The 17,316-nt window shown below is 38.5% G+C and overlaps 1 protein-coding gene across 5 annotated transcripts in view; it reads right to left on the reverse strand.

Annotated features, from left to right (window-relative positions):
- dlgap1b (discs, large (Drosophila) homolog-associated protein 1b) overlaps positions 1 to 17,316 on the reverse strand; it is a 130,326-nt gene that overhangs the window by 60,884 nt on the left and 52,126 nt on the right. For 3 of the 5 annotated variants that reach the window (XM_072680286.1, XM_072680289.1, XM_072680290.1), the window contains one exon: positions 1,567 to 7,029. In XM_072680286.1, coding sequence (XP_072536387.1) covers positions 1,567 to 2,616 — 1,050 coding nt within the window. In that variant the 5' untranslated portion in view covers positions 2,617 to 7,029. The remainder of the gene's footprint in view (positions 1 to 1,566; positions 7,030 to 17,316) is intronic. The other 2 variants (XM_072680287.1, XM_072680288.1) reach the window with 2 other exon arrangements.

Below are 17,316 nucleotides of genomic sequence, written 5' to 3' on the forward strand. Positions count from 1 at the left end.
CTTGTAATTCTTCTGAACTGCACAACTTCTGAAGTGCTTTACATAAAGGTGAGTAATATAGCAACGGAGATAACGTATCAGGATATTTTATACTTTAGTTATGCTGATAGATAACATAGAACACCGATATTTCATTTTGCTGGAGTGTGTGAAAAAGTTTAAATGGACAAACCGGCTGCTATACCCTGGTTGATGTGATTTAGAATGTAATTGAATTTTAACCGTTATTTTAAATTGGAATACATTGAGGGTGACCCTTGTTTACAATGTAGTCCAGAAGATATATATATATATATATATATATATATATATACACACACACACACACACACACACACACACACAATACAATACAATACAATACAGACTAGATTGAAAATAAAACCAAAAACGTTGTATAGTACAACAAAAACAAAACAAAGGATAAATGAAATTAAATAATGGTTAAATCTAAGTAGAATTCAAATGTAAGCAAACCATAAAAAAATAAAAAATAAAAAACAAACATACAACAAATAAAAGAGTGAAAACATAAATCAAGAAGCTATAGTTAAGCAGTAACTACAAGTAATAAAATAAAAATGATCAAAAAAAGTTTAATTACCTAAAACAGACCAAAATCTGTTAAATAAAAAATAAGCTAATATGTAATGTGTGCTGTAGGGGTCACCAGTAATGAATCTTAAAGCAGAGTAATATACAGAGTGTAAAAGTTTAAGTGTAGTTGCTGATGCATGTCTGTAGATCACCACCATAATCCAAAATAGCAATTCAACAATCCTTTTTCTTGTGTATTGGAACACATTTTGCTTCGGTACTGGAAATCCTCAGTTTGCCTGCAAGCTTGTTAATCTGGTGCTTAAAAGTGCATTTGTCGTTGGCATATTAATAGTTTAGTCTTAATTTATTCTTAAATAATAAAGAACCTTATAAATAAAATTAGAGCCATTTTGGCACATAAATATATAAGATACACATGTAATGGTGGGCCTTAAAATTAAAGTCCATTTGTCCTCCTCTTTGTTTTTTGCTTTGTCTCTTTCTGGTGTTGGCATCCTTATTTACTCCTCATTAAGTTTCTACACTCCTTTTCCTCCACCCGCCTCTCTGAAGTTCAGGGCATTCACCTTCTCTAGCGCTTTTTAACTACCTTGTCATTTTACTGCTTACCCAACACCTTGCAGTTTTTGCTCTTTTTTTCCTGAGTAAGAAATAGTTTACAAAATCTCTTTGTTATGAGTCATAACTGCAAAAGAAATACACCTCTACTGATGTGGAGCTACTGTAACATGGGGTAGGCAGAAAATGGATGCTAAAGCACAGTATAAAAAAAAAAAAAATAAATAAAAAAATAAAATAAAAAATAATGAAGCACTGTCCCATGGTTTCAACTAACATACTTACCATATAGGCCTATTGGACACTGTGATTAAAAAGGCTTACTACAAACAAAAAACAAATCCACCAAAGTAAACATGAACAGCTCATGCATGTCTTATGGATCTAACACATAAAGCTTCTGATTATGGAGATTAAGATGATTGCAACAATATAGCTCAGCCATACCTGTAGAAACTGGCAGGTGCGTCCCTGCTGGCAGTTCTGTGCTTTAACTAGCGTTTTGTCGTTATCGACTGCCCCCTTCTTATAGACGTCCCGTGCCCTGCTGACTGTCAGTGTGCTGGACCAGGAGCTTTTCTTCACCAGTTGGCCTGCCTGCTCTACCACTGCTGAGCTCGGCAGTGCCACCACTGTGGCCCCTGTTGGACCAGAGCAGGCAGCACACTTGCCTACATCATTATTGCTTCTAGAAGTTTTCAGTGAAGACCTGCCACCCCCAAGTGTGCTGTAGGTATGGTCCAGAAAGTAGTGCGATTGTGACTTGTCTGGGTGCCGGCCCATGGTCATGACTCCTGAGGGTTGCTGGTGGTGGCGAGGGCAGAGGCAGATCTCTCGGTCCAGGGTGTCGTCAGAGCTCCAGTAGCCAGAGACAGGTGAGCAAGGTCGAGGCTTTGGCTCTGAGCGGCTCCTTTCCTTGCTCTTTGGTCGCTTGGCCTGACCATGAGGCCGATGCAGGGTGGCAACATTTGGGTGTGAAGCAGAGGTGGTGGGTGCAGGGTCGGCAGAGTCACTGCCATTTAAGCCACGCTGAGTGGGGCCCTCCAGTGAATGAGACTTTGTGAAGAGTTTCTGAACAGAGTGAACAAGGTGGCGGATGCGGCCAGGGCTGTCACTGCGCTGGTGCTCCAGAGCAGCCGTGCGCTTGTACTGCAGTGTGTGGTAGCCGTCATGCCTGGGCTGCCGCTCAAACTGCTCAACTTGTGCAGTGGGGACAGCCGGGGGGCCGCAGGACAGGGGTCCCGTGTAGGGAACTACTGCCCTGCACTCATCCTTCAGATGATGATACGAGCTGTAGTGGCGGCGGGGGAAGGTGCTGCTGGCCGGGAGGTCCATTTGGCAGCTAGAGTAGAAGGAGTGGTCAGCGGGGTGGGAGTCAGGTGGGTCGAGAAGAAATGATTGGCGGTCTGAGTGCAAGGTCAGAGAATCATAGGAGGAATCACAGTGAGCCAGAGTATGGTGATGGCTCCGGCTGGAGGATAAGCCTTTCATCGTCATCCTGATAACACATTCACCCTTTTACACAAATGTGTGACTACAGGTTCTGGTGCAGATTTCTACAACTGAGAAGGAGAAAGAGATAGAGAGAGAAGCAAGAGAGAAAGATGGAAACAGACCAATTAAAAACATTGAAAGAGAAAAATGGAGCAAGAAAAAAAACAAAAAACAAAAAATAATATGGTGAGTAATGGAAAAGCAGTATGGGGAAAGGAGAAAGAGGTAAAGAGAAAAGAGAGCAAAAAACAGGGAGAAAAACAGAAGAAACATAAGAGAATGCAAGTACCATACCACAACACAGACATTCAACAGACTAATGATTACAAGAAGTGAGCACAAATCCTGGCAGCCCTCTGTTTATTTTCACTCTTTATCTTGGCCCTCTCTTAAGGTCTCATCTCTTTCTAAAAAAAAAAAAAAGTTAGTGACAATTTATACTTTTCATAACACAACATAGCAGTTGTGCAAAAATAGCAGAATATTTTCATTTCAAGAAAGTGAAAGTCAAAACATGGTTATAGTTTTGTAATTATTTAACATGCTTAATAAAGAGACTTTATCCTATTAATTTTGTGATCTTTGTCCTCTGGTATACAGGTGTCATTTGACCAATTCAATTAGGCAGTAGGCTGCAAATGGCTTCATTTATGATGCATAAATTTTTCCACCTCCTATCTCTCCTTTTTATTATCTTCTGAGAGGAACATAAGACAGATAAAGAGTGTTAAACTTGGACAAAATGAGTTGAATGACAAAGACAGGACAGACAGACAAAACCACAGGGGCAACACTGACAAGGCACCCACAAAATAAAATAGTATCAAAAACAAAAGTAGTCTTTTTCTGTTCTCAGCTAATCTGGCTCCTCAGGACCCCCAGTGTAAATATACAAAGCATGTCTCAAATATCTTCCCAAAGTCTAATAAATGTATTCCGTATTTCATTGCTCTCTATCCTATGACAAATGGACAGCCATAAAAGGGGTCAGACTTATGTCTTCCTCACCATGATCAATCAAATTCCTAATATGGCTCTGCCCTCACGTCTTCTATTCAGAAGGTTGAATAATTCTGAAACTGCAGTAGTTATTTAAAAAGACATTGTATTGAATTTTGAGAAACCATTTGTTACATTAGTTTTGTTGAACTACTTAAATTATTCTGTTTGTTTTATTACTGATGAATGCTTGCAGATTGTGCCAAAAAAAAATTGTCATTGCAACTGTACCATAGCAACCACCTAGCAACACCATAGCAATTACCTAGCAACTGCCTGGATGTGGAAACCACTTAAGACTTTGTTTTGGGGGCTTGAAAAGTATACATTTACTATAAGTGTAAGACAGTTACTGAATGAACTGGATACACAATAGACATGTCAGGCAAAAATACCATCCTCATTTTGAGATACCGTGGTACTCTGTTATACCACCAAACCCTGGAATTGAGAAGCAAGGGAAACTGCAAGAAAGAGCGAGAGAGACTGTTTGGGATGGACAATAAGTATAACTTGTGCTCATTTGTGGTGTGTTAATTTTTTCCAATAGCATGCAAATGTTTTTAATGAGAAACAAAATTAACTGGACTATGTGGTTAAGGTAGCAGAGAAGAGGACACTGCACAAACTGCTTTCCACCATTGACTATAATGGCCAACCCACTACACACCATCATGGACCAAAGGAGCAAGTTCAGTGGCAGGTTGCTGTCACAGAGCTGCTTTACAGACAGACTCGAGAGATCATTTTTTTCTGAGAGCCATCAGGCTCCTTAACTCTTCCCAGTGAAGGAAGAGGGAGGATTCAGGGATTCATGGATACTTTGTAATTCGCATTACATGTGGTACATGGGGTGGAACAAAACAGATCTCAAGGTCCCAGTTACACCCAAAGAGCAATTATTAAATAAATAATATAATTTTTTTAAATTTAATACAAGAGGGGTAGACATACATAGGAAAAGTGGGAAAGCAGAGAAATAATGATAAAAAAAGCAGCAATCTAATCACAATGAGATGAGGCAGTAGCATAAGTGCCCAAGTCTGGGTAAAGTGTCTCAGTGTCCTCAAAAGTGTAGTGTGTTTGGCTAGGTGGAGTTTAAAAGTCTTGCAGCTTCTGGAATGAAGTCATTTCTCAGTCTGTTCGTTTTACACTTAATGCTCTGCAGCCTCCTGCCTGAGGGAAGCGCAATAAAAAGTCCTTCATGATGCAGGTGGCCCTCTTCCTGCATCTAAAGGTGTAGATGTCCGTGGTGGTGGGGAGGTTCACCCTCTGCAGGGCTTTCCTGTCTGCAGCAGAGCAGCTTCCATGCCACACTTTGATGCTGGAGCACAGGACACTCTCCACCACACAGGACACTCTTAACAACACATCTGTAGAAGGAGGTGACGACTGAGCTCCCAAGTCCAGCTCGCCTTAGCCTCCTGAGGAAGTAGTGTCTTTGAGATGCCTTCCTGAACACTGAAAGTGTTGTTGCTCCAGGTGAGGTTGTTGCTCAGGTGCACACCCAAGTGCCTGTAGCTGGAGGCCACTTCCACCGCAGATCCTCCGACATGCAGGGGGAGGTGGGCATTTCTGCCTCTTCTGAAGTCCACAATCATCTCCTTTGTCTTCTGTACGTTGATGCAGAGGTTGTTCTTTCTGCATCAACCCTCCAGGTGTTCCACCTCCTGTCTGTAGCCGGATTCATCACTGTTTGTAATGCATTCAACCACTGCCGTTTCATCCACAAACCTCACAATATGACAGCCTAGATGAATAGGTGAGCAGTCATACGTGAGTAGTGTGAACAGGAGGGGGCTCAACACACAGGCCTGTGGGGAGCCAGTGCTGAGGATCGTTGTGGTGAAGTTGTGGATCCTCACAGACTGGACTGTTTGTCACAAATTCCATGACCCAGTTGCAAAGAAAAGAACTCAAACCAATAGAGGAGAGTTTGTCAGGGTCTGGGTTATCATGGTGTTGAAAGCGGATTTGAAGTCCACAAAGAGTATACAGACAGTTCTTCTGCTCCAGGTGGGTGAGGGCAGTGTGGACCACTGAGGAAATGGCATCTTCTGTGGATTGGTTCTTTCTGTAAGCATACTGGTGTGGATCCATAGTGAAGTTGATGGTGGCTTTGATTAGGGGCATAACCAGTCTTTCAAAGCATTTTGTAAGGGCTATTGTCTGGTAGTCATGCAGACAGTTCCCTTAGCACCTGTATGGGGTTGTTGTCTGGACCAGTAGCTTTTCAGGGGTTGATCCTCCTGAGGGTCCTCCTTACTTCTGCTGGTGTCACGCTGAGGGGTTCTTCTCCAGGTGGAGGGGCGAGTCTGATGCTTTTTATCCTGAGAGCCAGATGTGGAGACTCTGATCTTAAGGCAAGGAATACCTTTAAATGTGTGTGGTTCATGATTATAAATTACTGCCTGAGTACAATATTAAAATGGCATGTTTTTAATAATTTGTAAGTTACTGTGATTGGCACTGGTGCCTTTATTTACCTCAAATCTTTAAAAGCATCCAGGTGTTTTTGTGCTTACCCCAAACTTGCATTAACCTGTATTCATCCAAAATTACCCAGTGACATGGGTTCCGTCTATTTGTCAGAAAACTGGAAAATGCATAAAACTACTGCATGCAAATGGTTAATTATAATTATTACTATTATTATTATTAATACTTTTATATAGGACTATATAAAACAGCAAAATGTGCTCTACAACATGGCAATATAAAATTATAAAACAGCAATAAGTAAACACTGTTTACAATGAAGTAGTGATCAGCAATAAAACTCAAATACTTCATACATCTTGTAGTTAATTTAGCAGCTCAGGCTTTGGTGACCTTAAAACATGATCTGAATACTCTGTCAGGCATTATGGGATGTCTAAAGGCGGTAAACCATAAAGTGCTTTAAAAACGAATGCGAAGAAAAATGCTATATTCCTTACACTGAAAAAAAGGCTTTTTAACATATAATTGAAATATTCATAGGACACATTTCGCTGTACATAGTACAGTGACAAATACATGCCTTTTTTTTTTTTACCTTTACATCCAAGTCCTAACTTTTGCTCAACCACAACACATTGTGTTCAAAAGAGTTCTTCTTTAAAACACATTTACTGTTTCCTTCCCTTCTCGCCAAAAAGTTTAAAAGATGAATATGAGACGATACACCAGAATTTCAGCTTTCTTTCCAGATCTAGATGTGTTAAGCAACTTGCATTATAAGCGGCCCGCATACAATGTCATGTTAAGTATATATGTACCTTATAATCACTACCTCTACTGAGTAATGAGTCATATTTATCATATTTATTGTATTGTCTTTTTAGTTGAATGTTTTCATCCATTTCTGCACATCGCACTTCTGCAGTATGGCCTGTGCTGTATTGTTCTCATTTTGTTCCATGTTGAACCTTTGTTCTGGAAAAAAAAACAAAAAAACAACGCAATTTCATTCCATTGTGTCCTTGTACAGATTGATCATTTTATTTTTATTTTTTTATAATGCAAGATGGCACAGAACCAAAGAAAAAATAAACTAAAACCTAAAACCTAAAAAATAACCGTCATCTAATACTTTTCAGTGTAGGGCTTATGCAGGGCTAGGAAGAAAAGTAAAAATTTTTACTTTAGACTACTGTCCAAAAATATTAGGTCTCAAACTATTTGAAATCGGTCTTATGGAGTGAGGTTGACTCAGAATTCTTTGTTGAGACCAGACAAGTCCAATGTGTGTCTGAGGTTATAGTAATTAGAAACTTTGTCATTAATTGCACAGCCTTTTTTTTTAAGAGTGTATAGATCAATGTGTTCCACAGCTCAACTGTCTAATTTCTCTATTAAAACCTTAGTACAACACAGTGGATGCACTGCACAATGTTGTTTTGCATCACACAGCAAAACATAACAGTTATAAAACTAATCAACCTACTAGGTGAGGTAAATCGCTCAGTAAATTTAAAAGCCATACATCTACTGTGGCTTTCTTTGATGTCAATATGACTTTAATTTAATATAGTAATGGCAGAATGCTGACTGGAGCACTGTGACATGGAGAATGTGATCTGAGATCCAACTGTTCCTTTTCATGATTGCTTAACTGGATAGTATATTTTTGATGGGCAGATCGAAATGTTTCCAACTATTTTAACGTTTGAGACAAATCAGGCTCTCAAAAATGTAAACAGCGGTGTTGGGTTTATTATAGAACCTCAACAAAGCACCCCTTTACTGAATAACACCAACCAGCTCCATGGTGTTCGACTGTGTATGACCAGTGTGTTAGGGTCTGTTTTTTTAAATAACATGAAGAAACTGAGTTTAAAGAACTGTGGGGTCACAGTATGCGGGCATAAGTGTCGGAGGCGCACAAGGTATGTCCTTCGAGCAGTGTGCACGGCCCAGTGCTAAGGCGCGTACCGCGTCTGCATCCACACTATGTATGACCCAGCCTGAATAGGTGTTTTGTGGTCCTGTGTCTAAAATAGCCCCTGAATGCTTTTCCTTCAGGTGCATTGCACGAGTGCTGCTATAATTTCAGGCTCTCTCATTCTTTTGATGCCTTTTTACAATTTCCCAACCGAGATGGACTCTACCAGTTATTTTTATGCTACGTTGTTTAAAACTAGCTTTGGAGCCGACCAGACTGGAGCCAGAAACGAATGTCCTCACGGAGCAGTTAAGAAGTGATGTGTTTTAGAGACATAAAAAGCTACTTCAGCTGTTTCTGATTGGGGAGTTGCTGACCTGTGATTGTGGTGTCAGAGAGCGGGGAATTATGGGAGTTGTACAACAAGCTTGATGACTTTCGGGCCAGGATCAAGTTCTAGAGAGAGATTCGGGACTGCAGCCTCTTTGATTATAATTTTTGATGCATCCTGGTCCATCTTTTTTTATTCAGGATTTTTCCCCACTGTGTGACTACTTGGTATTTTTAAAATTAAGCATTTGTAATTATTCATAATGAATATACTTTTCAGTATCTTTTATTAATACAACAATACTGTCAAAAACTGTCAATATGACATGGCAAGTCAGTTGGATGTGGAATTATGCCTTAACTCTCCATAGTAGCCTTGGGCAACCTGAGCACTTGCTGAGAGAACAGGTTTAGTAAGTAGACAATGCATTTTACATGTAGGAATTTAGCCAGTTCAGTAGCAAAAAACATGTTGGATGCATCATAAGTAACTAAAACTAAAATCTGCCATTCCTCAGCTACATTCTTTAACAGCCATGTGTAATGTAACACTGTGTGGTTCTCATTTACATCTCTTGTATGGAGCACAGAACACGCCACTCGTCTGTGATAAAATGCACAGTTACAGTGACATACAACTCTGTCAATGGACATCCTAGCATCATGTTACAGCTATCCTACCTATTTTCTTCAGTGATTCCTTGATTTTTTTGGGGTCCATTGTAGACAGCTTTGTTCAGACAGCCTTTAAAATAACCAACAGCAAACTATATCAATCCACACTTTGAATTTTGAACTCAAAGTTGGTAGCGTGCTTAATGGGTTTGTGAGCTTAAGTTATATAAACCTATGTGAGTTTATCATGCATTTGTGAACTGAGACAATGCAGGTTTGTTTCCTAGGTCTTACAGAATTACATTTATATATTTTTTTATCTAAATAAATATATGTATAATCTATTTTCTCACAAACTTCTCAAAGTAGAGATTAGATGAACACTACCAGGAAAATGCTGAGTGACACTTCACAAACAGCAAAAACAACAAAAAGCATGCTTGCAGAATTCAGCAACCTTGCTCCTGTTGTAGGATAATAAACCAGAAATCAATTTTCATCCCAACCCCCAATAAAGCTTAATTAGGACAACTATAAATCTTCAGGGAAAATAAGCATTTTTTCATCTCCATGGCAACTGCTACAGAGTTCAGTGGCTCAGACTGGGGTAGATATTTACCGGCCTGTATGGGAGGCTAGAATTACGCTATTAGTGAAGAAAAACATATCAATGCACACTTTTGGAATAGTGTTTGTTGAGGAATGGGTAAAGCGTGAGGGAGAATAAAAATTATTTTTATTCAAAAAAAAAAAAATTTTTTGACTATAACTGGTTATGTTTTGACTTTTCTCTCTCTCTTCATTTTGAGCTCTGTCCAGTTCATTATAAAGCAAAGAGTGGGCCAATATGGTAAAAATATACCATGACATACTTGTAGATATTTCACAGTATATGATAGCATCTCCATACACCAGTATTGAACAGCAGGTTCAAAACTGAGAGGAGTAGGATAATGCACGCACATTCTAGAAATAGAAATAGTAATGGTGCATTCATCATGCTGCACAATAGTAAATTCAGATCAATACAAGCAACAACAGATATCATTTCAAAGTGTTTACCACCATAAACATATCAGACATGAAAAAGTGATTCCATTCTAGTGTTTAAAAAAAAAAAGATGGGAGCTGAATTATCAGGGAGGTCATTCATACGGTATAAGATTTTAAACACACTATAAAATGGTCTAAACTAAAACAAACAAACAAAAAAAGCAGTATTATTCATAACACAAAGACTGGATTGGAGTTGGTCAATACATAGCAAAAAGGTACTTGAATCGGATATGGGGCAAAAAAATAACTATGTGTAGGTATGTAAGGCTTTGTATGTCAATAGTAGAATTTTATAATCAATACATAATAACTGGAAGCCAAAGCAGTCATTTTTTCCCCCTAGTTTTAGTACGGGCCCTGGCTGCAGCATTTTGAACTAGGTTCCTGATGGAACATCCTGACAATAGCCTGTTTAAATAGTCTGGCTTTGAAGTAATCAAAGCATGTAATCAAAGTATGTACTAATTTTCCAACATCATGCACGGATAAGGCATTTCTTTGCCTGGCAATGTTACGAAGACATAGAAAACCTACTAAGATTATTAGCTATATGTTGGTCAAATGATCGATCTGAATCAATTATGATGCCAATGTGTTTAGCTGCTGAACCATGAATAATAGAAGTCAGACAAAAGTAACCTTGTCTGATCATTAATTTCTTGTGGCTTTAGTTCCCAAAACGAGAAGAAATCTCAGTTTTGCAACTGTTTAGAGGAAGGAAGTCATGGGACATCCAACATTTCACCATGTTCGCTGTGTTCTTGACTCTGTCAGGTGGCAAAATGTATAATGTAAAGGGCCACACATTTTTTAAGTCAAAAATCTAAATACAGGGTGAAAAATCAACACACCCCCACTTAGATTGTTAAACTATGTAGACTACTGCTTGTAGTTTTTCTATGCCCTAATAAAAAACAGCATGCAATCAATCAACATAACAGGACAGCCCAAGAAGCTCAGTGCAGACCTTGCAATATTTAATGGCCACATGAGACAAGGATTGGTCCGTTTGGCCACAATGACCAGAGATATGTTTGACAGAGTGTACCCCACCTCTGGGGATGTTTTGCTGCCAGTTAGACTGGTACATTACACAAAGTGAATAGAATAATAAAGAAGGAAATGTCAACTAGACATTTGAAACCTGGTCACAAATGGCTGTTCCAAAAGGACAATGACCCCAAGAACACGTCAAAGCTGGCTGCAGATTGGATAAAGCAGGCTAACAATAAGATTTTGGAACGACTTTCCTGACCTCAACCTAAAGTTAGATTTGCTGTATGTATATTTTTGATCCAGTATGTACAGTGGGGGAAAAAGTATTTAGTCAGTCACCAATTGTGCTCTCTCACTTAAAAAAATGAGAGAGGCCTGTAATTGACATCATAGGTAGATCTCAACTATGAGAGACAAACTGAGAAAAAAAATTCTGAAAATCACATTGTCTGATTTTTAAAGAATTTATTTGCAAATAATGGTGGAAAATAAGTATTTGGTCACCTACAAACAAGCAAGATTTCACAGACCTGTAACTTCTTTAAGAGGCTTCTCTGTCCTCCACTCATTACCTGTATTAATGGCACCTGTTTGAACTCGTTAACAGTATAAAAGACACCTGCCCACAACCTCAAACAGTCACACTCCAAAGTCCACTATGGTGAAGACCAAAGAGCTGTCGAAGGACACCAGAAACAAAATTGTAGACCTGCACCAGGCTGGGAGGACGGAATCTGCAATAGGCAAGCAGCTTGGTGTAAAGAAATCTACTGTGGGAGCAATAATCAGAAAATGGGAGACCTACAAGACCACTGCTAATCTCCCTCAATCAGGGGCTTCACGCAAGATCTCAGCCCGTGGGGTCAAAATGATCACAAGATCGGTGAGCAAAAAAATTCCAGAACCACATGGGGGGACCTAGTGAATGAACTGCAGAAAGCTGGGACCAACGTTACAAAGGCTACAGTCAATAACACACTACGCGGCCAGGGACTCAGATCTTGCAGTGCCAGACGTGTTCCCCTGCTTAAGCCAGTACATATCCGGACGCGTCTGAAGTTTTCTAGAGAGCATTTGGATGTTCCGGAAGAGTATTGGGAGAATGTCTTATGGTCAGATGAAACCAAAGTAGAACTGTTTGGTACAAACACAACTCGTTGTGTTTGGAGGAGAGTGAATGCTGAGTTGCATCCAAAGAACACCATTTCAACTGTGAAGCATGGGGGTGGCAACATCATGCTTTGGGGCTGATTCTCTGCAAAGGGACTAGGACGACTGGTCTGTGTACATGAAAGAATGAATGGGGCCATGTATTGTGAGATTTTAAGTGCAAACCTCCCTCCATCAGCAAGGGCATTGAAGATAAAACGTGGCTGGGTCTTGAGTATTGAGTATTGAGATTAACTTTTGTTATTGACCAAATACTTATTTTCCACCATTATTTGCAAATAAATTCTTTAAAAAACAGACAATGTGATTTTCAGATTTTTTTTTTCTCATTTTGTCTCTCATAGTCGAGGTCTACCTATGATGTCAATTACAGGCCTCTCTCATCTTTTTAAGTGGGAGAACTTGCACAATTGGTGACTTACTAAATACTTTTGTTCCCCACTGTATAACGGTGTTGTCATTTTTTTTTTTTATTAAAGATGTGTGTTGTGCATTCATTCTGCTCTTGTTCAGAGAGATCACGGAAAGCCTGATATAGGCACATCATTTATGTTCATGGTGCAACTCCTGACTAAAATAAATAAATAAATAAATAAAATAAATAACTAAATAAATTTAGATAGTTTACTATTCTACTGAAAAATTAATTGTGATTTTAAAACATCACCTGGTTCACTGAGCTGTGAAAATAAAAATATTAATATACTTGGGTTATGTGAGTTACATCAAGAATGCAAATAAGGTACCCAGCACAAAGACAACCCGAACAAATAATATTTTTCCAATTACATGCCCACTGTAGTAAACTTGCTGCAAATACATGGCCATTCAAATATAGAATTTCAAATTCATTATAATTTAGATAATCACTCATTAGCATTACAGAGAAATATAACACTAATTACAGTAAGGTTACACATGTAGTAAAGTAAATTAAATGCATTTATGCATAGTAGACCCATCAAAACAAAATAACCTGTTGCTATGAAGCCTAAATTTGGGCAGGTCAGATACCCCAATCCACATTTTCAACCCTGTCAAACACCCACTTAACACACTCTGACCAACCACTGAAGGAATAAGTATGATGTCAACCTATTTGTTAGTTGAGTTTTATTTAGTTTTTATTTATTTAGTTTTATTTAGAATTTTAGAATGTTCATCACACTAGGAAGTCAGAAACTATGAACATTTGTTTTGACACCATGTTCATGATCATGAAGAGACAATTCTACATAAACTTTGACTCAGCTTGATAATTACTTGTGAAAATTGTTTGATAACATTGAGTGGAGACATTATATTCTATTTTTCTCCTCCTATCACTAGTACATTTGTTAAAATAAATTGTTTGAGGGAAATTGCGGGTTTATAAATTCCATTTGTGCATAGCATGTGCATGTGGTCTGTATGAGATCACAACTGATTTTATTATTACCGAATAATGGTATCAGTCTGCAGCCAAAACACAATTCTATCTGGGTGCACAAAATAATTTAAGCCTGAACCAAGCATGGCAGATATAACCAGCTCTCATTGGAAAAAGAATGACTTAATGCAGGGCAATAAGCTAGGTTCAGCAAAATATATTTCTTAATAATAATAAATTATTTATTTATTTATTATTAATAAATACATTTCTTGCAACAAAGTATGGCAAGTTTGGGCTTTGTAGTACAATACATTTGACCTGCCAAATATGTTTGAGTAAAGGAGGACACTGTACACAGGCCATTCTGCAGCGTGTTCTGAAATGCATTCTGGGATATTTGGCTGTCTACACAAATCCACAAGTCCACCTCCTAATGCATCCTCAAAAAATCTTCAACTTGTAAATGGATCAGTACTTCGGCTGCAACTGATGACGTTTCACAAGAACACAAGTACAGAGACAAGAACGCAAATTGAGAACCTTCCTATCATATAAGATTTTTAAGGTTACGTAAACTAGAAACTCCGCCTACATTTAAAATGTGTCTAAAGGAAATTGCAAATATGCTTGTGAGCTCTGATTGACTGTTTTTTTCAAAATATGGCAAATTTAACAGCAGTGGTAAAGTGCACAGTGTTAAAGTGCACTGCATGGAAATGATCCTCCGGAAGCAGGATGGGGTGGGGATAGAAGAAGCAAACTAATCATTTTTTACAAATGAAGTAATTATTTTTGGCCAAAAGGCCTTGATGCCTAGAACACTGCAGCATTCTCTGAAGAAGGAAGGGAAACTGTATTAGAACCCATTTATAATTTAATCATGTACAGCAGTCCCAAATTATACATGTTAAATAATCTCCATTAATTAGTCATACTAAATAGATGTGTAAATGGAAATTAAATTAAAAAAAAAAATGGTTAGCTACTCTGGTGGTACAATTTACCAGTTTTCATTTAATTTTCAAAGAATATTGATTTGAAGCAATTAGTTCCATGTCCAACCAAACAATATTTCAATCTCAAGCTTAATCTCCAAGCTTATTTTACAGAACTCCATTTTTCTGGCACTGGAAGAAAGCATTAAGTCTTTAGCAATCAGACTGCAGTGGGTCATGAAAAAGTAGCTCCACTAGCTAATGACATGGGGAGACATGTGTTTACAACCAGCTTGCCACTCAGTGCCATGTTGATGTCTTGCAGTGATGATGCTTGTACTGTTTAATATACTATCTACAGATCAGGTGTCATTTGGAAACTGAGCTGATGCTGACAGGCTTTATACAAGAGAAGGAGGAGCTGGTCACACAGGATAAGAAATCTAGATACATTACACAAGCTAAACAAAGACATACTTTACATGGGGCACCAATTCTTTTCCTTTTTGCTCCAGGTATCTTTACCTTAGACAGCTGTCCAGAACATGCCAGATCACAGCTGAGGTAGTCAGCAAACTGACATTACATAAAGTCAAATCAAGATAGAGAGGGCACGTTGTACAGCAAAGTTAACAAGTACGGACTGTTTGTATAAATGTTGAAAATTATGTCATGTGTTAAGACACATGTCTTCAAGGCTTAACACATGAAAAAATGTCTGCTACATTTGTTACACAATTGTAAAAAATTTTTTGTGTCAGTTTATTCCTGTGATCGGCCTCCAGGGTGCTCTCTACTTTAAAAGGAACCTGAGAAAGCATGCCCTAGGCTCTAGGTGTAATCTGTGGTTTTTGTAATAATCGGGTATACATGGTTTACCGATTAGTGAGATGAGGACATCCATTCAAGTATGATTGAGCTGTTACTAGCCTGATGACTAACAGATTAAGGCAAAACCTTTGTGTTTTGTAACATGAGCCATAAACATTTCCAAGGTTTTAAGTAATGGCCACTTATGTGGGCATTCCTGAAATTTTTCCAGAGAATTATTGCAATTACACATGTTTTGTTATACACATTTATAAACACGTTTATTTCTTTTGTATGTACTGGAACAACACAAAAAACTTTTGTCACAAAACCTAAAAAATGGGCTGGACAAAATTGTTGGCACCTTTTCAAAATTGTGGAAAAAAGATTTTAGGTCGCAATGTAGGGACCAGTGTCAGACAGTGTCATGGGACATGGGCCCTATTCTGAATTTTTAAAAGAATTTAGTAATTTTGCTGCAGACTTGGCAGTGTGCAGCGACAAAGTTATAATAGTAGGAGACTTTAATATTCACTTTGAAAAAGCAGACGATCCATTAACAAAAGGCGTTTGTATCCATTTTAGATTCTGTTGGCATTATACAAAAAACGTAACTGGACCCACACATTACTGTAATCATACCCTAGATTTAGTCCTGGCCCTGGGTGTTAGCATTGATCATCTAAATGTTCTACCTCAAAGCTCAGTAATATCAGATCATTATCTAATCTCCTTTGAGCTACATCTGTCTAAACTGTCTAAAGCGCACAATAACCACAATGACAGCTGTACAGTTTACTAAAAACCTCCCACCCCTATTGACCTTAGCTTACACTCCGTCAGACCAAACGGAGCTAGTTAAATGAACAAACGATCTAGAAAATACCCTTCGATCAACCTTAGACAAAGTAGCACCGTTTAAAAATAAAATGATGAGGCAAAAGGGGCTCGCACCGTGGTACAGTGATCATACTCGTACCTTAAAACAAACAGTGCGGAAACTAGAGCGTAAATGGCGGACGACCAAACTAGAGGTGTTCCACTCTGCGTGGAAGGACAGCCTTAATCAATATAGAAAGGCACTCATTAAAGCTCGCTCAGTGTATTTGGCCTCGCTGATCAAGAAAAACGAAAACAATCCCAGAGTTCTTTTTAATGAGATGTCTAAACTTACTAAAAGCCAGGCAGATACTCTAAAATAGAAAATATTAGACAACAAATCCAACCCTGCTTATTAAATCAAACATGGCCATCACCTGATGTAGCTGCTTTAGAACATAACTTGGTTGTGAAACAAAGGCTGGAAGCCTTCTACCCACTTCCACAGCCTGAACTAGAAAAAATTATTTCCTCAGCTAATTGTACAACCTGTACACTCAACCCAATTCCCTCTAAATTGCTAAAAGAAATACTCCCAATTATAATCAGACCTCTCTTAACAATTGTAAATCAATCCCTTTGCCTTGGGCATGTACCCCAAACCCTTAAAATAGCAGTAATAAAACCTTTAAATCAAGAAACCAAATCTTGATCCTAGCGTATTATCTAATTATAGACCCATCTCCAACTTAACATTCCTATCTAAGATAAAAAGCTGTGGCCCAACAACTCTGCTTATACCGGAGTAAAAATTACATGTATGAGAAATTCCAATCTGGATTTAGACCAAATCACAGCACAGAGACAGCCCACAGGGGCAGTGGTGGCTCAGCGGTTAGAGCGCCGGGATATTGATAACAGGGTATATTACTAGAAAGATTAGAGAAAATGGTTGGAATCACAGGGACAGCCCTATCATGGTTCCAATCATATCTAACGGGACGCTATCAATTCGTAAAGATAAAAGATTTATCTTCAAATTACACAGAAGTAAGATATGGATTTCCGCAAGGCTCAATTTTAGGACCGCTATTATTTACATTATACATGTTACCACTGGGCTCAGTTATAAGCAGACATGGCATTAATTTCCATTTCTATGCAGATGACACACAGCTCTATATATCAGCCAAACCTGATGATAAATTTAGACTACAGAAAATGGAGGACTGTGT

Source organism: Salminus brasiliensis, chromosome 5 (assembly GCF_030463535.1).
Source record: "Salminus brasiliensis chromosome 5, fSalBra1.hap2, whole genome shotgun sequence".
Taxonomy (NCBI): domain Eukaryota; kingdom Metazoa; phylum Chordata; class Actinopteri; order Characiformes; family Bryconidae; genus Salminus; species Salminus brasiliensis.